We start from the raw sequence: 13,666 nt of genomic DNA, 5'->3' as shown, positions 1-13,666 counted from the left end.
AATATGTGACATGTGTAAAGATTTAACAGTAAAAATATGCTTTTTGTTTGCGTGTTTCGTTTTTTTGGGTTTTTTTTACTTTGATTTTTTTTTTGTTTTTTTTTTTGATCTTGTGAAAAAAAATATAGTGTATTAGAAAAAAATAAAACTTTGCTAGTTTTACAAACTGTCAAGGCAAATATTTTTTTCACAGCTTTTTGACAGACACTGATGTCTAGTTATATTTGTGCGGCTAGGTGGTCTAGTGGTATGACTCTTACTTTTGGATCAGAAGGTCCTGGGTTCGAGCCTCGCTCTGCGCATAGTTGAGTCCTTGAAAAAGGCTTTTTACTTTCATTTTCTCACCGTATGGTAAAACGAGTACCTGGCCATTAACTGCGTTGTTTGTCTGAAAAAATTGTAATATCCGCCTAACAGTCATGTCTCATCCTACATGTTAAGTGTTGCTGTTGGTCAGGGATTCCTTGTAAAGCACTTTGAGCATGTTTAGTGGATATTGCGCTATATATAAAAGCTCAATTTTTTAAATTTATTTATTTTTCTGACTGTATTTAATGTATCATGGTGTCCAGCAAGATCGTAAAAAAGTCGTAAATTTGACCTCTTGGTCATGAAGGTAATAAATACTCGTAAATTTGCATCCATGGTCGTAAAAAAAGTTGTAAATTGAAGGTTCAATAAAGTTACGAATGCAAAAAAAATGACATTGCCACGACGGGTTTTCATCCAGGGGCTGCCATTTTGAGAATCCTAGGCACCTGTCAGACATACAGTCTGACCATTGTAATATCCTTTTGTGGTCATTTTGCCTCCACACTGTGTTGGGAGACTCCTCTGATAAATTCCTTGGGGTGCTCTGACCCCATGTCAAGTCACCACAAGATTAGACCATCATTAACATCAACATGGACAGCCTCTCTCCCACTCTCTCTCTCTCTCTCTCTCTCTCTCTCTCTCTCTCTCTCTCTCTCTCTCTCTCTCTCTCTCTCTCTCTCTCTCTCTCTTTCTCTTTCTCTCTCTCTTCTCTTTGTTTTTTACATGCTGTGACTCCATGTCAATACCACAACTATTACTCTACTACTATCTCTACTCTCACTACTATACTACTACTACTACTACTCTCACTACTCTACTACTACTACTACTACTACTCTACTCTATTACTCTACATACTTTACTACAACTACTCTTACTCTACACTAACTACTACTACTACTACTACTACTTACTACTACTACTACTACTATACTACTACTACTACTACTACTACTACTACTACTACTACTACTCTACTACTACTACTACTACTACTACTACTACTACAACTCTAATACTATACTATTACTACAACTACTATTACTACACTACTACACTACTACTACTACTATCTACTACTACTACTACTACTACTCTACTATCTATTTACTACTACTACTAACTACTATTACTATTATTACTACTACTACTACTACTACTACTACTACTACTACTACTACTATACTCTATTTACTATACTACATACTATACTATCTATTACTATTACTATATACTACAACTAATTACTACATACTACTACTACTCTACTACTACTACTACTACTACTACTACTACTATTACTATTACTACTACTACTACTATACTATACTACTACTACTACTACTACAAACTACTACCTACTATACTATCACTACTACTACTACTACTACTATTACTATTACTATCTCAACTACTACTACTACAAACTACTACTTACTACTACTACTACTACTATTACTACAACTACCTACTACTACTACTACTACTACTACTACTACTACTACTACTACTACTACTACTATATAGCGCAATATCCACTAAACGTGCTCAAATTGCTTTACAAGGGGTCCAACAGCAACACTTAACATGTAGGACGTGATACAATTTTTTTTTGGACAGAGACAACGCTGTTAACGACCATGTACTCGGTGAGAGAATGTGAGTAAAGAGCTTTTTCCAAGGACTCAACTATCCGCTGAGCGAGGGTCGAATCCTGGAGCTTCTGATCTGAAAGCGAGTGTCATATCACTAGACCACATCGCTGCACATAGGAAGGGGGAGGAGGGGGTGTGTTCAGGGAATTTAATTGACCTTTGCTTTTACCACAGTGGTTTTCAGGGAAATTGATTGAAATTGTGCGGCTATGTGGTCTAGTGGTATGACGCTGGCTTTCGGATCGGAAGGTCCTGGGTCCGAGCCTCGCTCGGCGCATAGTTGAGTCCTTGGAAAAGGCTCTTTACTCACATTCTCTCACCGTACTCGGGTGTAAAATTAGTACCTTGTCGCTAACAGCGTTGTCTCTGTCCTAAAAATTGTAATATCGCCTAACGGGCGCCATGTCCCGTCCTACATGTTAAATGTTGCTTTTGACCAGGGACCTCCTTGTAAAGCGCTTTGAGCACATTAAGTGGATATTGCGCTATATAAAAGTTCAATTTTTTATTTATTTATTTTTAAAAAATTGAAATTACCCCTGGTATAATATTTAATTTTACATATTTTAATACAGGGTAACAGCCATTGCTGACCGTCTGAACGTGGACTTTGCCCTCATTCACAAAGAGAGGAAAAAAGCCAATGAAGTGGCGTCTATGGTTTTGGTGGGAGATGTAAAGGAAAAGATAGCCATTCTGGTAGATGACATGGCCGACACGTGTGGCACCATTTGCCATGCTGCTGAGAAGTAAGTTTATATTCTATTCATTTGGACCACGCTTCAAAGTTCTCAAATTAAGAGATTAAGGAGCAGGCACCAGTGTAAGGTAAAGAACGGAAAGAGTGTGTATGAACGGGTGCCAGACAAAGCAAGAAAAAAAATCTGTCCCAAAATATTAGTCGATCTCGACTGGGGATCGAACCTCAGACCTTCTGATTACTTGTCAGACGTGCTACCGTTAATCATCATCATCATCATCATCATCATTATTATTATTATTATTATTATCATTATTATTATTATTATTATTATTATTATTATTATCATCATCATTATAAGGATTATTATTATTATTATTATTATTATTTTGACTGAAAATATTTCAAAATGGATAAATGCAGGCCAGCCGATTTGAAAATAAAAAAAAAATATAATAATTTTTAGGAGATAAAAATAGAAGTTGCTATATAGTTAACTGTATAGATCAACAATTTACCCCCACAATGCTTAAATAACACTTCAAAATCCTTAAAATAATATACACTGGACTGGCTTCAACTTTTATTTTCAATGAGTTTTAATCGTCTCGGAGATGCTCGTGGAGTTCTTTAATTGGAGACTAAATTTCTTAATTTTACTTATTTTTGGTAGTAAATAATAATGTGAAGTTGAATGTAAGCTTCAATTTAATTACAAAAACAGATCAAATGAACATTTTGGGTTTCCCCTTTATCAACAAAACAGGATGATTGAAACACCACATCTATTTTTTTTTTCCTCTACTGACAATGAAAATAGCATCTATCTTGTAAAAAAAACCCAGATTTTTAGTCATTTTCTACAGAGAGCTTGTCTTGGAACATGAATTAGCCTTTTACATTCTTTTTTAGGTAATTAAATAGCGTGACATGGAAATAGTAAATGACGTAACCAGGAATAAGTGACATCGAACAAACATATATTGTCTGTATAAGTAAAAAAAAAAATAGAACATATTTTCTTGCTTATGTAGATTGCTTGTAAAAATACAAACAAGAAAAAAGCATCACATTGGAAAAAGAATAGAATGAAAAATATCAGTTTAAATATTTTAGATTTGCAATTTTTTGCATTTTCTGAAAGAATATGCTTCCCAGAGCATTTAAAATTTTATTTGAAGTAAATCGAGTGATTTTTCAGGAAGTTATGGTCAGATGTATGGAAAAGGTATCCAGCAACTTTTCTCAAATTTCATACTTTTTCAGCTTGACTGTCTGTAAAAAATATTTAGAAATGAAATTAAGCTTTGATATTTCCCCGAAGATATACAAAAAGAGTTGATTTATTCTTTTATGATAAGAAATCATTTTTGATCAAGATTGACCTCCTAACTAAACTTATTAATAATTCGGTTCAAACTTTTTCACCATCCGACTGATTATATAATTCATGGTATCATATTTTGATTTTGCTATTTCGTTATGGTATGTAGAATCCGTCATAATGGATTTATATTGATGTTTCATAGGCAGATCACAAGACACATGATAATGGCATTGTAAGTGCTTTGCATTTTATCTATCACAGATCTGTGCGGCTATGTGGTCTAGTGGTATGACACTCGCTTTCGGATTCGAAGGTCCTGGGTTCGAGTCTCGCGCTCGGCGCATAATTGAGTCCTTGGAAAAGGCTCTTTACTCACATTCTCTCACCGTACTCAGGTGTAAAATGAGTACCTGACCGTTAACAGCATTGTCTTTGTCCGAATTATTGTAATATCGCCTAACAGGCATCGTGTCCGTCCTACATGTTAAATGTTGCTGTTGACCAGGGACCCCTTGTAAAGCGCTTTGAGCACATTTAGTGGATATTTCGCTATATACAGCTCAATTATCTTTCATATCTTGTTTCATTGAAATTGTTTTTCCACTAATTTATTCCTTTTGTTTTTCCTGTCCAGACTTTTAGAAGCAGGTGCTATCAAGGTCTATGCCATCTGTACTCACGGTATCTTCTCGGGACCTGCCGTTACCAGAATCAACAATTCCATGTTTGAGGCAGTCGTCGTCACCAACACAATACCCCAAGGACAGAAAATGAAAGAAGCCCCAAAGATACAGGTACCTGTTTCTTATTTGAACCAATTCCCCTTTGTCTTCCCTTTTCTTGGATGCTTTATTGTAATTCTAGAACTTTTTACTATCCCATTTTCTTCCTTTTTACTGGCGCTGATATGACCTTAATGTGTTGCAAGCGCCGTAAAACCCTTAAAAACAAACAAAACAAAGATACAGGTAAGAGGGTTTTCACCAAAATAATTTATTCAATGCTTTCACAGCTAAATCCTCATTTTAATTTTGAGTGCGGTGAAAGAATGTGAGTAAAGAGCCTTTTCCAGTGGCTTAATTATGTGTCGCCAATAGTGGGACTTGATCCCAGGACCTTCTGATCTGAAGGCGAGTGTCATATCACAAGACCACATAGGGCACTTAATTTAGTATTAAAAATTTAGAGTTTCGAAAAATGATGGGAAACCAACATTTCTTTTACACTAACTATGTTATGACACTTCAAAGATGAACTCGTTTGAATTTCCTTTTTATAAGTCGTGCTTTGAGCAATTGGATTTTTATGTATTAACAATGGAGATATAACTGGAAGCATAAATCTTTCTCAGGGATAGAAATAGATATAAAATACAAGATGCTCCCAGGGCATTATTTGTTAGAGTGAATGCCATAATCAGTCGGATGGTGAAAAGGTTTGAACTGAGATATTGCCCAGTTTAGTTAGGTCAGTTTTTATCAAAAATGAGTTCTTGTCATAAATGATTAAATCAACTGTTTTTGTACACCTTCGGGAAATATCAAAGCTTAATTTCACTTCTAAATATTTTTTTACAGCTAGTCAATTTAAAAAGTATGAATTTGAGATAAGTTGCTGGATACCTTTCCCATACATCTGGCCATAACTTCATTAAAAAATAACCTATTTACTTCAGATAAAGGTTAAAATGCTCTGGTGAGCATATTCTTTCAGAAAATGCAAGCAAATACAAATCCAAAATTTTCACCTTCCGACTGATTTTGTCATGCACTGTGACACATTTTCTTTATTGAAGGCTGCCTTTTGGTGTCAGTAACGCATTGTGCACGCAAGAGTGCGGCCATTATAAGAAAGGAAAGAATCAATTGATCACATTGACACAACTTGAGTTGCCACAAAACTGTCGTGACTTAAAGAGGAACTTATGGTCCTCATTTGCTCGTGCAAAATAAAAAAAGATGTTCGTTTAACGTCTTGTTGGAATATAACTCTATAGGGATGAATAGGACACAAACACTCTTAATCCTCAGTCTCGGGATTGAGACAGAATAAGACATTTTGTTTTGTTTTTGTTTTCTTTTCTTTTCTTTAATCTTGTTTTGTTTTTGTTTTTTTTAATTTAAAAAAAGAATGGTATGCACCTCTATTAGGTTCTTTTATTTATTCATCACACATTTTCAGCACAGTGCATTGCATTTTAAAATTGTCGTTGTTCCCGGCTTCTTTCTTTGCTGCCATAATTGTTTCCATTTCTATCAGTTAAATAACAATACATGGGTGCAAGAGTGCTGGCTACAGCCGGCCTGCGGGCCGATTGGATTACCGAAAAAAAACGTCGCCGGCTTTTTGCGATTTGGATTTGATTGATTTTTTAAAAAAATTTTGTGACAAACTATACAAATTACTCCATTACAACCTTTGGATTAAACATACAACAATTGTGGACTACTATTATGAAGACTAGATGCTTGAGAACAAGACTTCAAATGACGAGGTGAAGTCCGTGAATCTTGCAGGCTTTTTCAGATTATATGTCTGGTCATAAGTAGACTTGCAGGCTTTTTGAGGTCCAGTTGCTTGCACCCATGGTTAAATAAAAATATATACATTAAACTCTTCTTCTTCTTCTTCTTCTTCTTCTTCTTCTTCTTCTTCTTCTTCTTCTTCTTCTTCTTCTTCTTCTTCTTCTTCTTCTTCTTCTTCTTCTTCTTCGTTCCCGTTAAACTCTTCTAACCCTGAACTCTTCTCCTCTGAATGTTTTATTGTTTAACTCATAAAAAAAAAAAAAAAAACCCAAACAAATCTTACTCATAATGTAAATTGGTGTATGAGAGTAACAACAATCTCTGCTTTTAATCCAAGCATGTGAAAATGACGTGACGCAAGGGTGGCAAGTTTTATATTTATATATTTATGTATCTGTATGTCTATGCTTTATGATACAATTCCTTCGCTCAAATTTAACAATATTATTTAAACTGGCTTAATGGCAAAATCCGTATGCCTCCTTTTCCTTTTTGTTTGTGTGTTGAATTGTTTGTTGTCTCTAAAGCTTGTTTTAATTTGTACTGTTAAATTCAAGACTTTGAATTTTTGTTTCCTGTTTGATAATCTTTTTTTTAAAAATGCTGTCCAGGAAAAGACTTTTGTCATCACTTTTGTCAAATTTTGTGAAAGAAATGACAGCAGCCAGGGAAGCATTACTCCCTCCTTCCCCCCTGGCCTCTTTCTGGGCTGGTCTGGTTCCGTTGAGACCTCAGGGAAGTCTTGAGACTTAGAATTTAAAATGCAACATCTTGACCTGCCATTTCTACTGATGGAATCGGAAATTTGTACAAATTTGTGCAAAACACTTTGCCTTCTGTTATTTACTTTTGAGGTGCTGTGATGCATCAGACCTCTGGGTTACACACATCTTCTGTTGTAATGGACCTCAAAGACAAGACGAGGGGAATTTCCTCTGATTTTATTTTTTAACATTTTTGTTTACAATGTTTCTCACGACTGGTCAATGAAATGATAAGATGTAGAATATTGTATATATTTAAATTAATTATTTATATATGATTCCATATATTTATATGTATACATACATGCCAAATCTTACGAATTTTTCATAATTTTACTAATTTTAGACAAATTTCATGGCCAAATACGAAATTTTATGGAAAATTACGAATTTTTAATTCTTAATAATGCTTAAATGATAATAAAAATAATAATAATAATGATAAGAAGAATAACAACTACTACTACTACTACTACTACCTACTACTACTACACTACTACTACTACTACTACTACTACTACTACTACTACTACTACTACTACTACTACTACTACTACTACTACTACACTACTACTACATGGGTGGGGATCCTGACCTCCCATAGTGGGCAGGGAGGTACATGCTGTGTCTTCTATCCCCCCATACCCGTTTTCCAATTGTTTCCTGTCTTTGTCTTAGTATAAGATCACTTAGTTTTGTCCTGACCCTGGCCGGAGTCCTTGGCTGGGAGGGAAACAGTTGAATGTATAGTTATAGTTTTGGGAGATGATATTTTTTTCTTTGTAAATCATCTCTCTGTTATGCATTGTATTATGTTTAGTTTTCATATTATATTATATGATTTGTAAACATTTGAGTGTATTCCTCTTAGTTGTGACCTGTGCTTGTGTCTGGATGAGACTTTTAGGTGATCTCAAACTAAGTACCTACTTTGACGGTGTGCTCTTGGAATCTACATCTGATCCCTATTTGAACCAATTCCCCTTTGTCCTACTTTTTCTTGGGTGCTTTAATTGTAATTCTAGAACTTTTTACTATCCCATTTTCTTCCTTTTTACTGCCGCTGATATGACCTTAATGTGGTGCAAGCTCCGTAAAACCCTTAAAAACTAAAAATATACTATTATACTACTACTATACTACTACTACTACTACTACTAACTACTACTACTATACTATACTACTACTACTACTATATATAATGATAATAAAATTGTGGTTGTTCATACACAATTTCAAAAATTACGAATTTCCTTGTCAAATTACTAAAAATTGACATTAAAATTACTAAATTTGAAGTTTTCAATTTGGCATGTCTGATATGTATATATTTACGCTGTATTACGCAGTATATCTATATAAACCTTTCCCTTCCTATGCTAAATTAACCTCTTTTGTTCCAGGCGTGGCAAATATTTCATTTGCTGGCGGTTTTTCAAACCAAATCTTTCCGATGGTTCATTGTCATCGCATCGCATGCCCTTTTTTTGTAGTACCAGCTCTCTCTTTTTTTCGTAGTTCAGACTGACCCGTAGTCTGCCAAAACTTTTCCCAACTGCCTGGCACCCCTGCTGTCTGATTGGTTGTATAGGTGGGTATCATCATCATCATCTCATCATCATCATCATCATCATCATCTTTCCAGCATGTTGTCTAGCTTTTAACATAACATTACAGTGATGGGTGATTTGGAGAGAATAAATCTGCTAGTAGTGAATGGTTCTTCATTGCATTTTCTGGTACATTTTGTCTCGTCTCACAATTTTGAGAACGTCTCACAATTTTGGGAACGTCAGCGTCTGAGTGGAAAGTGGTGATTGCAAAACTGTAGCCCTGGGATTGTGACTTTGGGTAAAGCACTTAAACTCACACAACCATCCCTCTTGACACAAGTGCGAATGAGTAGGTACCTACCGAAAGGCCTGATGGGTGTTGTAAGAGCGCCAGATTAGAAATGGATGTCTAAAAGTGTAAGATATGAAATATAAAATTTGTTCATTTGGCCTATATGGCAAATTGAATTTAGCATTGGGAAGTGCATTGAGGATGGTGACACTACATGATATGTGGTCCTTTGGAGCCATGAGACTCATTGCTGAAATATCAAGCGTGCTAGCTGACCAATTTTAGCAAGGGAACTAACCAGTGATACAGATGTAATCTGTATGAAGATTTCATTTAAATTAAACCACGTTTTTTTGCTGTTTTATTGGGGGTTTTTTATTTAAAAAAAAAAATAAAAAAATTTAGTTCTATTTAAATTAGTATGAAAAAATTGTCTCCTGTCAAAAGATTGCCTTAAGATGATAGTGGATGATTGTGGGAAGTGCCTTAAGATGAAGTGGGTGATTGTGGAAGTCCCCTTAAGAGATATAGGATGGTTGTGGAAGTACCTTAAGATGATAGTGGTGATTTGGGAAGTGCCTTAAGATGATAGTGGGTGAATGTGGGAAGTTGCCTTAAGATGATAGTGGGTGAATGTGGGAAGTGCCATAAGATGATAGTGGGTGAATGTGGGAAGTGCCTTTTAAGATGATAGTGGGTGATTGTGGGAAGTGCCTTAAGATGATAGTGGATGATTGTGGGAAGTGCCTTAAGATGATAGTGGATGATTGTGGGAAGTGCCTTAAGATGATAGTGGGTGATTGGGGAAGTGCCATAAGATGATAGTGGGTGATTGTGGGAAGTGCCTTAAGAAGATAGTGGGTGAATGTGGGAAGTGCCTTAAGATGATAGTGGGTGAATGTGGGAAGTGCCTTAAGATGATAGTGGTGAATGTGGGAAAGTGCCTTAAGATGATAGTGGGTGAATGTGGGAAGTGCCTTAAGATGATAGTGGGTGAATGTGGGAAGTGCCTTAAGATATAGTGGATGATTGGGGGAAGTGCCTTAAGATATAGTGGGAAGTGCTTAAGATGATAGTGGATGATTGTGGGAAGTGCCTTAAGATGATAGTGGATGATTGTGGGGAAGTGCTAAGATGATAGTGGGTGATTGTGGGAAGTGCCTTAAGATGATAGTGGGTGATTGTGGGAAGTGCCTTAAGAAGATAGTGGGTGAATGTGGGAAGTGCCTTAAGATGATAGTGGGTGATTGTGGGAAGTGCCTTAAGAAGATAGTGGGTGAATGTGGGAAGTGCCTAAGATTGATAGTGGGTGAATGTGGGAAGTGCCTTAAGATGATAGTGGGTGGAATGTGGGAAGTGCCTTAAGATGATAGTGGGTGAAGTGGGAAGTGCCTTAAAGATGATAGTGGGTGAATGTGGGAAGTGCCTTAAGATGATAGTGGATGATTGTGGGAAGTGCCTTAAGATGATAGTGGATGATTGTGGGAAGTGCCTTAAGATGATAGTGGATGATTTGTGGGAAGTGCCTTAAGATGATAGTGGGTGATTGTGGGAAGTGCCTTAAGATGATAGTGGGTGATTGTGGGAAGTGCCTTAAGAAGATAGTGGGTGAATGTGGGAGTGCCTTAAGATGATAGTGGAATGATTGTGGGAAGTGCCTTAAGATGATAGTGGGTGAATGTGGGAAGTGCCTTAAGATGATAGTGGGTGAATGTGGGAAGTGCCTTAAGATGATAGTGGGTGAATGGGGGAAGTGCCTTAAGATGATAGTGGGTGATTGTGGGAAGTGCCTTAAGAAGATAGTGGGTGAATGTGGGAAGTGCCTTAAGATGATAGTGGGTGAATGTGGGAAGTGCCTTAAGTGATAGTGGGTGAATGTGGGAAGTGCCTTAAGATGATAGTGGATGATTGTGGGAAGTGCCTTAAGATGATAGTGGGAAGTGCCTTAAGATGATAGTGGATGATTGTGGGAAGTGCCTTAGAAGATAGTGGGTGAATGTGGGAAGTGCCTTAAGATGATAGTGGGTGATTGTGGGAAGTGCCTTAAGATGATAGTGGGTGATTGTGGGGAAGCGTTTTTTGTCAACGTATGTGTTGAAAGCCTCGCTGAGCACTTATGAAGAAGTTGAGTGCTATATATGTAAACTTAATATTTTTATTATAATACTGGGAATTCCCAGTACCGGTATCAGTAACTGAGAAAAACTGTCGTCACCGGGACTAGACTTCAATGACAGTTTACAGTCCTGGTATGTTATTGGACAATAGTTTAACTGAAATGATTGGTGAACCAGGTGTTCTCTCTAACAGACGATATGACCTGTTGGGCTTTACGTCCCTGCTTGTGAGTTGTAACATTTGTTGTTCGCCAGCTGGGTTTAGGCAGTGTTTTTATCCACACCCAAACCATCAGTATGGGATACAATGAATAAGATCATGCAAGCCTATGTGTAAAGTTTATTGCTTGATATCGATCTTTAGGTAGACAGTAAAATGATCATGTCTCTGGCTGTTTAAAAAAAAAACAACACCAAAAAGATGCAGAATAGAAGTATGAAGGCAACAACCACCATTTCATTCAATGAGGATTTTAACAAAACAAATTCACTGAAACTAGATGTCGACGCTGATTCATGTAGCCATTGTTTTGGAAATGATCACACTTTTTTTATTATTATTATTATTATTATTTTATTAGTAATATCACCATTATATTTTGCATTATTTATTTATATTTTTGTGTGTTGTTTTCTTACTTTTTTAATTCCATTTAATTTGTGTGTTTTTTGTGTTTTTTTTTTTTTTTGTTTTGTTTTTTTTTTTTCTTTTGGGGTTTGCATCGTCCCCTATCAGTCTTTCACTTTGAGACAAATTTAGGTTAATCCTTTCTAAAAAAATTTTTAAATACGCTTTATGTGTAGCTACGCCCCCGTTTTTGTTTATTTTTCTTTTTTTAAAAACAACTAAAACTACAATTTTCCCCCCCTCTCCTCCCTTTTTGTACTGACTCCCCCCTTTTTTTTTTTTTTTTTTTTTTCCCCCCGTTTAATTTTAAAGCAAATAGAAAATTAGGGGTAAAGCGGGGGGGGATTTCCGATGTTTCGTCGCGTTTTGCTTGGTAAAATTTGTGGAACCCAAAAAAAAGGGTGGGGGTCATTTTGGGAAAATTTTTGGCAAAAGTTGGTTTTTAATATTTTTAAGAAGTTTTTTTTTTTGGGGGGGGGGGGGGGGGGGGGGGGGGGTTTGGGGCTTTTTGGTGTTTTAAAATGATGCCCCAAAAACAATGTTTTTGGGGCATTGAATAAAAACCCCAAAGGGGAAAAATTAACATTTTTTGTTTTCCCCCTGGATTTACCAGCCAATTGGTTTTTTTCCCCCCAGCAGAGCCCTTGCTTGGGGTTTTTTGGAGACATGCTTTGGGGATTTTAAAAATCCCCAGTTTGAGCTCCTTGCCATTTTTGATCCTTTGGGAAAAAAATTTTTTTGTTTTTTTTTCAGGAACGCAGAAAAAAATTTTTTAAAAAAACCCAAAACCCTTTAGTTTTTTTTCAGTGAAATTATAAAAATTCAAAGCACTTGAAAAGGGTCCCGAAAACAGCAAACCTTAACACGCAAAAGAAAATGAGCTGTTAGCGTAATACAATTTGTTAAAAAAAAGAAAATGTGTTAAGGGGGCCAGGTACTAAAATTTTAACCCCAGTAGGGAAAATGTAGAAAGAGCCTTTTCCCCGGGTTCGGTCCCCCGGCACACATTGAGTCCTTGGGAAAAGGGTCTTTATCTCATTCTTCATTTTTCGGGCAACAAAAGCCTGGCCTTTTAATAATTTTTCTTGTCAAAATAAAATTTTAAAAATTTGCCAACGGGGCTTTCCGTTCTAATTTACCTTTTTTGTTGGTCAGGCCCCCCCAAAAACGTTTTAGCACATTTAGGGGGTATTCCTATAAGAAGTAAATTTCCCCTTTTTCCCCTTTTTGACTTCCAAAACCCTGGGGGGCGTTTTGTAAGTCTTCAATATCCTCACGCCTAAACCCGGTTCTCATTAAAAAAGGTATGGGGGTTGTGGAAAGTCCCCTTTCCCAAGGATGAACAGTTGAAATTAGCCCCTTTCATTTTTTTAAATTCATTTTTCCCGGGATTTGTGGCTTACAATTGCTTGCTCCCTATTTAAATTGGCGTTTTTTTGCAGTTTTTTTGCGCCCCGTCTAAATTGGGAACCACTGGGAATGCTCCATGAAAAACTTTGAAAAACCAATTTTTTCCCAATTTTTTCGTCATCCCCCAAAAAAAGGCCAAGGGGACAATTAAATTTTTGTTTTTTATTTTTTTAAAATTATTTTTTCAAATTTTACCTATTTTTAAACGGGTTTTTAAAAATTCCTTTTTTTTTTGGGAACCCTTAATATAAAAAAAAGTTTTTTTCTTTTCCAAAGGTTTGGTCATTTATTTGGAGGGATTCCTCGAAAAAAAAAAATTTGGGAATTATGGGGAGCTTTTCTCCATTTTTATTCTGGTTTGTTGGGTTTGTTTTGTGGAA

General features: G+C 36.1%; 1 protein-coding gene across 3 annotated transcripts in view; it reads left to right on the top strand.

Moving 5' to 3' along the window:
- The window catches only part of LOC144969937 (ribose-phosphate pyrophosphokinase 1), an 81,346-nt gene that overhangs the window by 7,313 nt on the left and 60,367 nt on the right, over positions 1-13,666 (top strand). For all 3 annotated transcript variants that reach the window (XM_078909020.1, XM_078909022.1, XM_078909021.1), the window contains exons 5-6: positions 2,546-2,719; positions 4,632-4,791. In XM_078909020.1, the coding sequence (XP_078765146.1) occupies positions 2,546-2,719; positions 4,632-4,791 (334 nt within the window). The remainder of the gene's footprint in view (positions 1-2,545; positions 2,720-4,631; positions 4,792-13,666) is intronic.

The sequence above is a fragment of the Berghia stephanieae genome, chromosome 4 (assembly GCF_034508935.2).
Source record: "Berghia stephanieae isolate SIO BIC M18660-M18661 chromosome 4, UCSD_Bste_1.3, whole genome shotgun sequence".
NCBI lineage: Eukaryota > Metazoa > Mollusca > Gastropoda > Nudibranchia > Aeolidiidae > Berghia > Berghia stephanieae.
The sequence above is the reverse complement of the archived record's forward strand: the minus strand, read 5'-3'. Positions and strand labels throughout refer to the sequence as shown.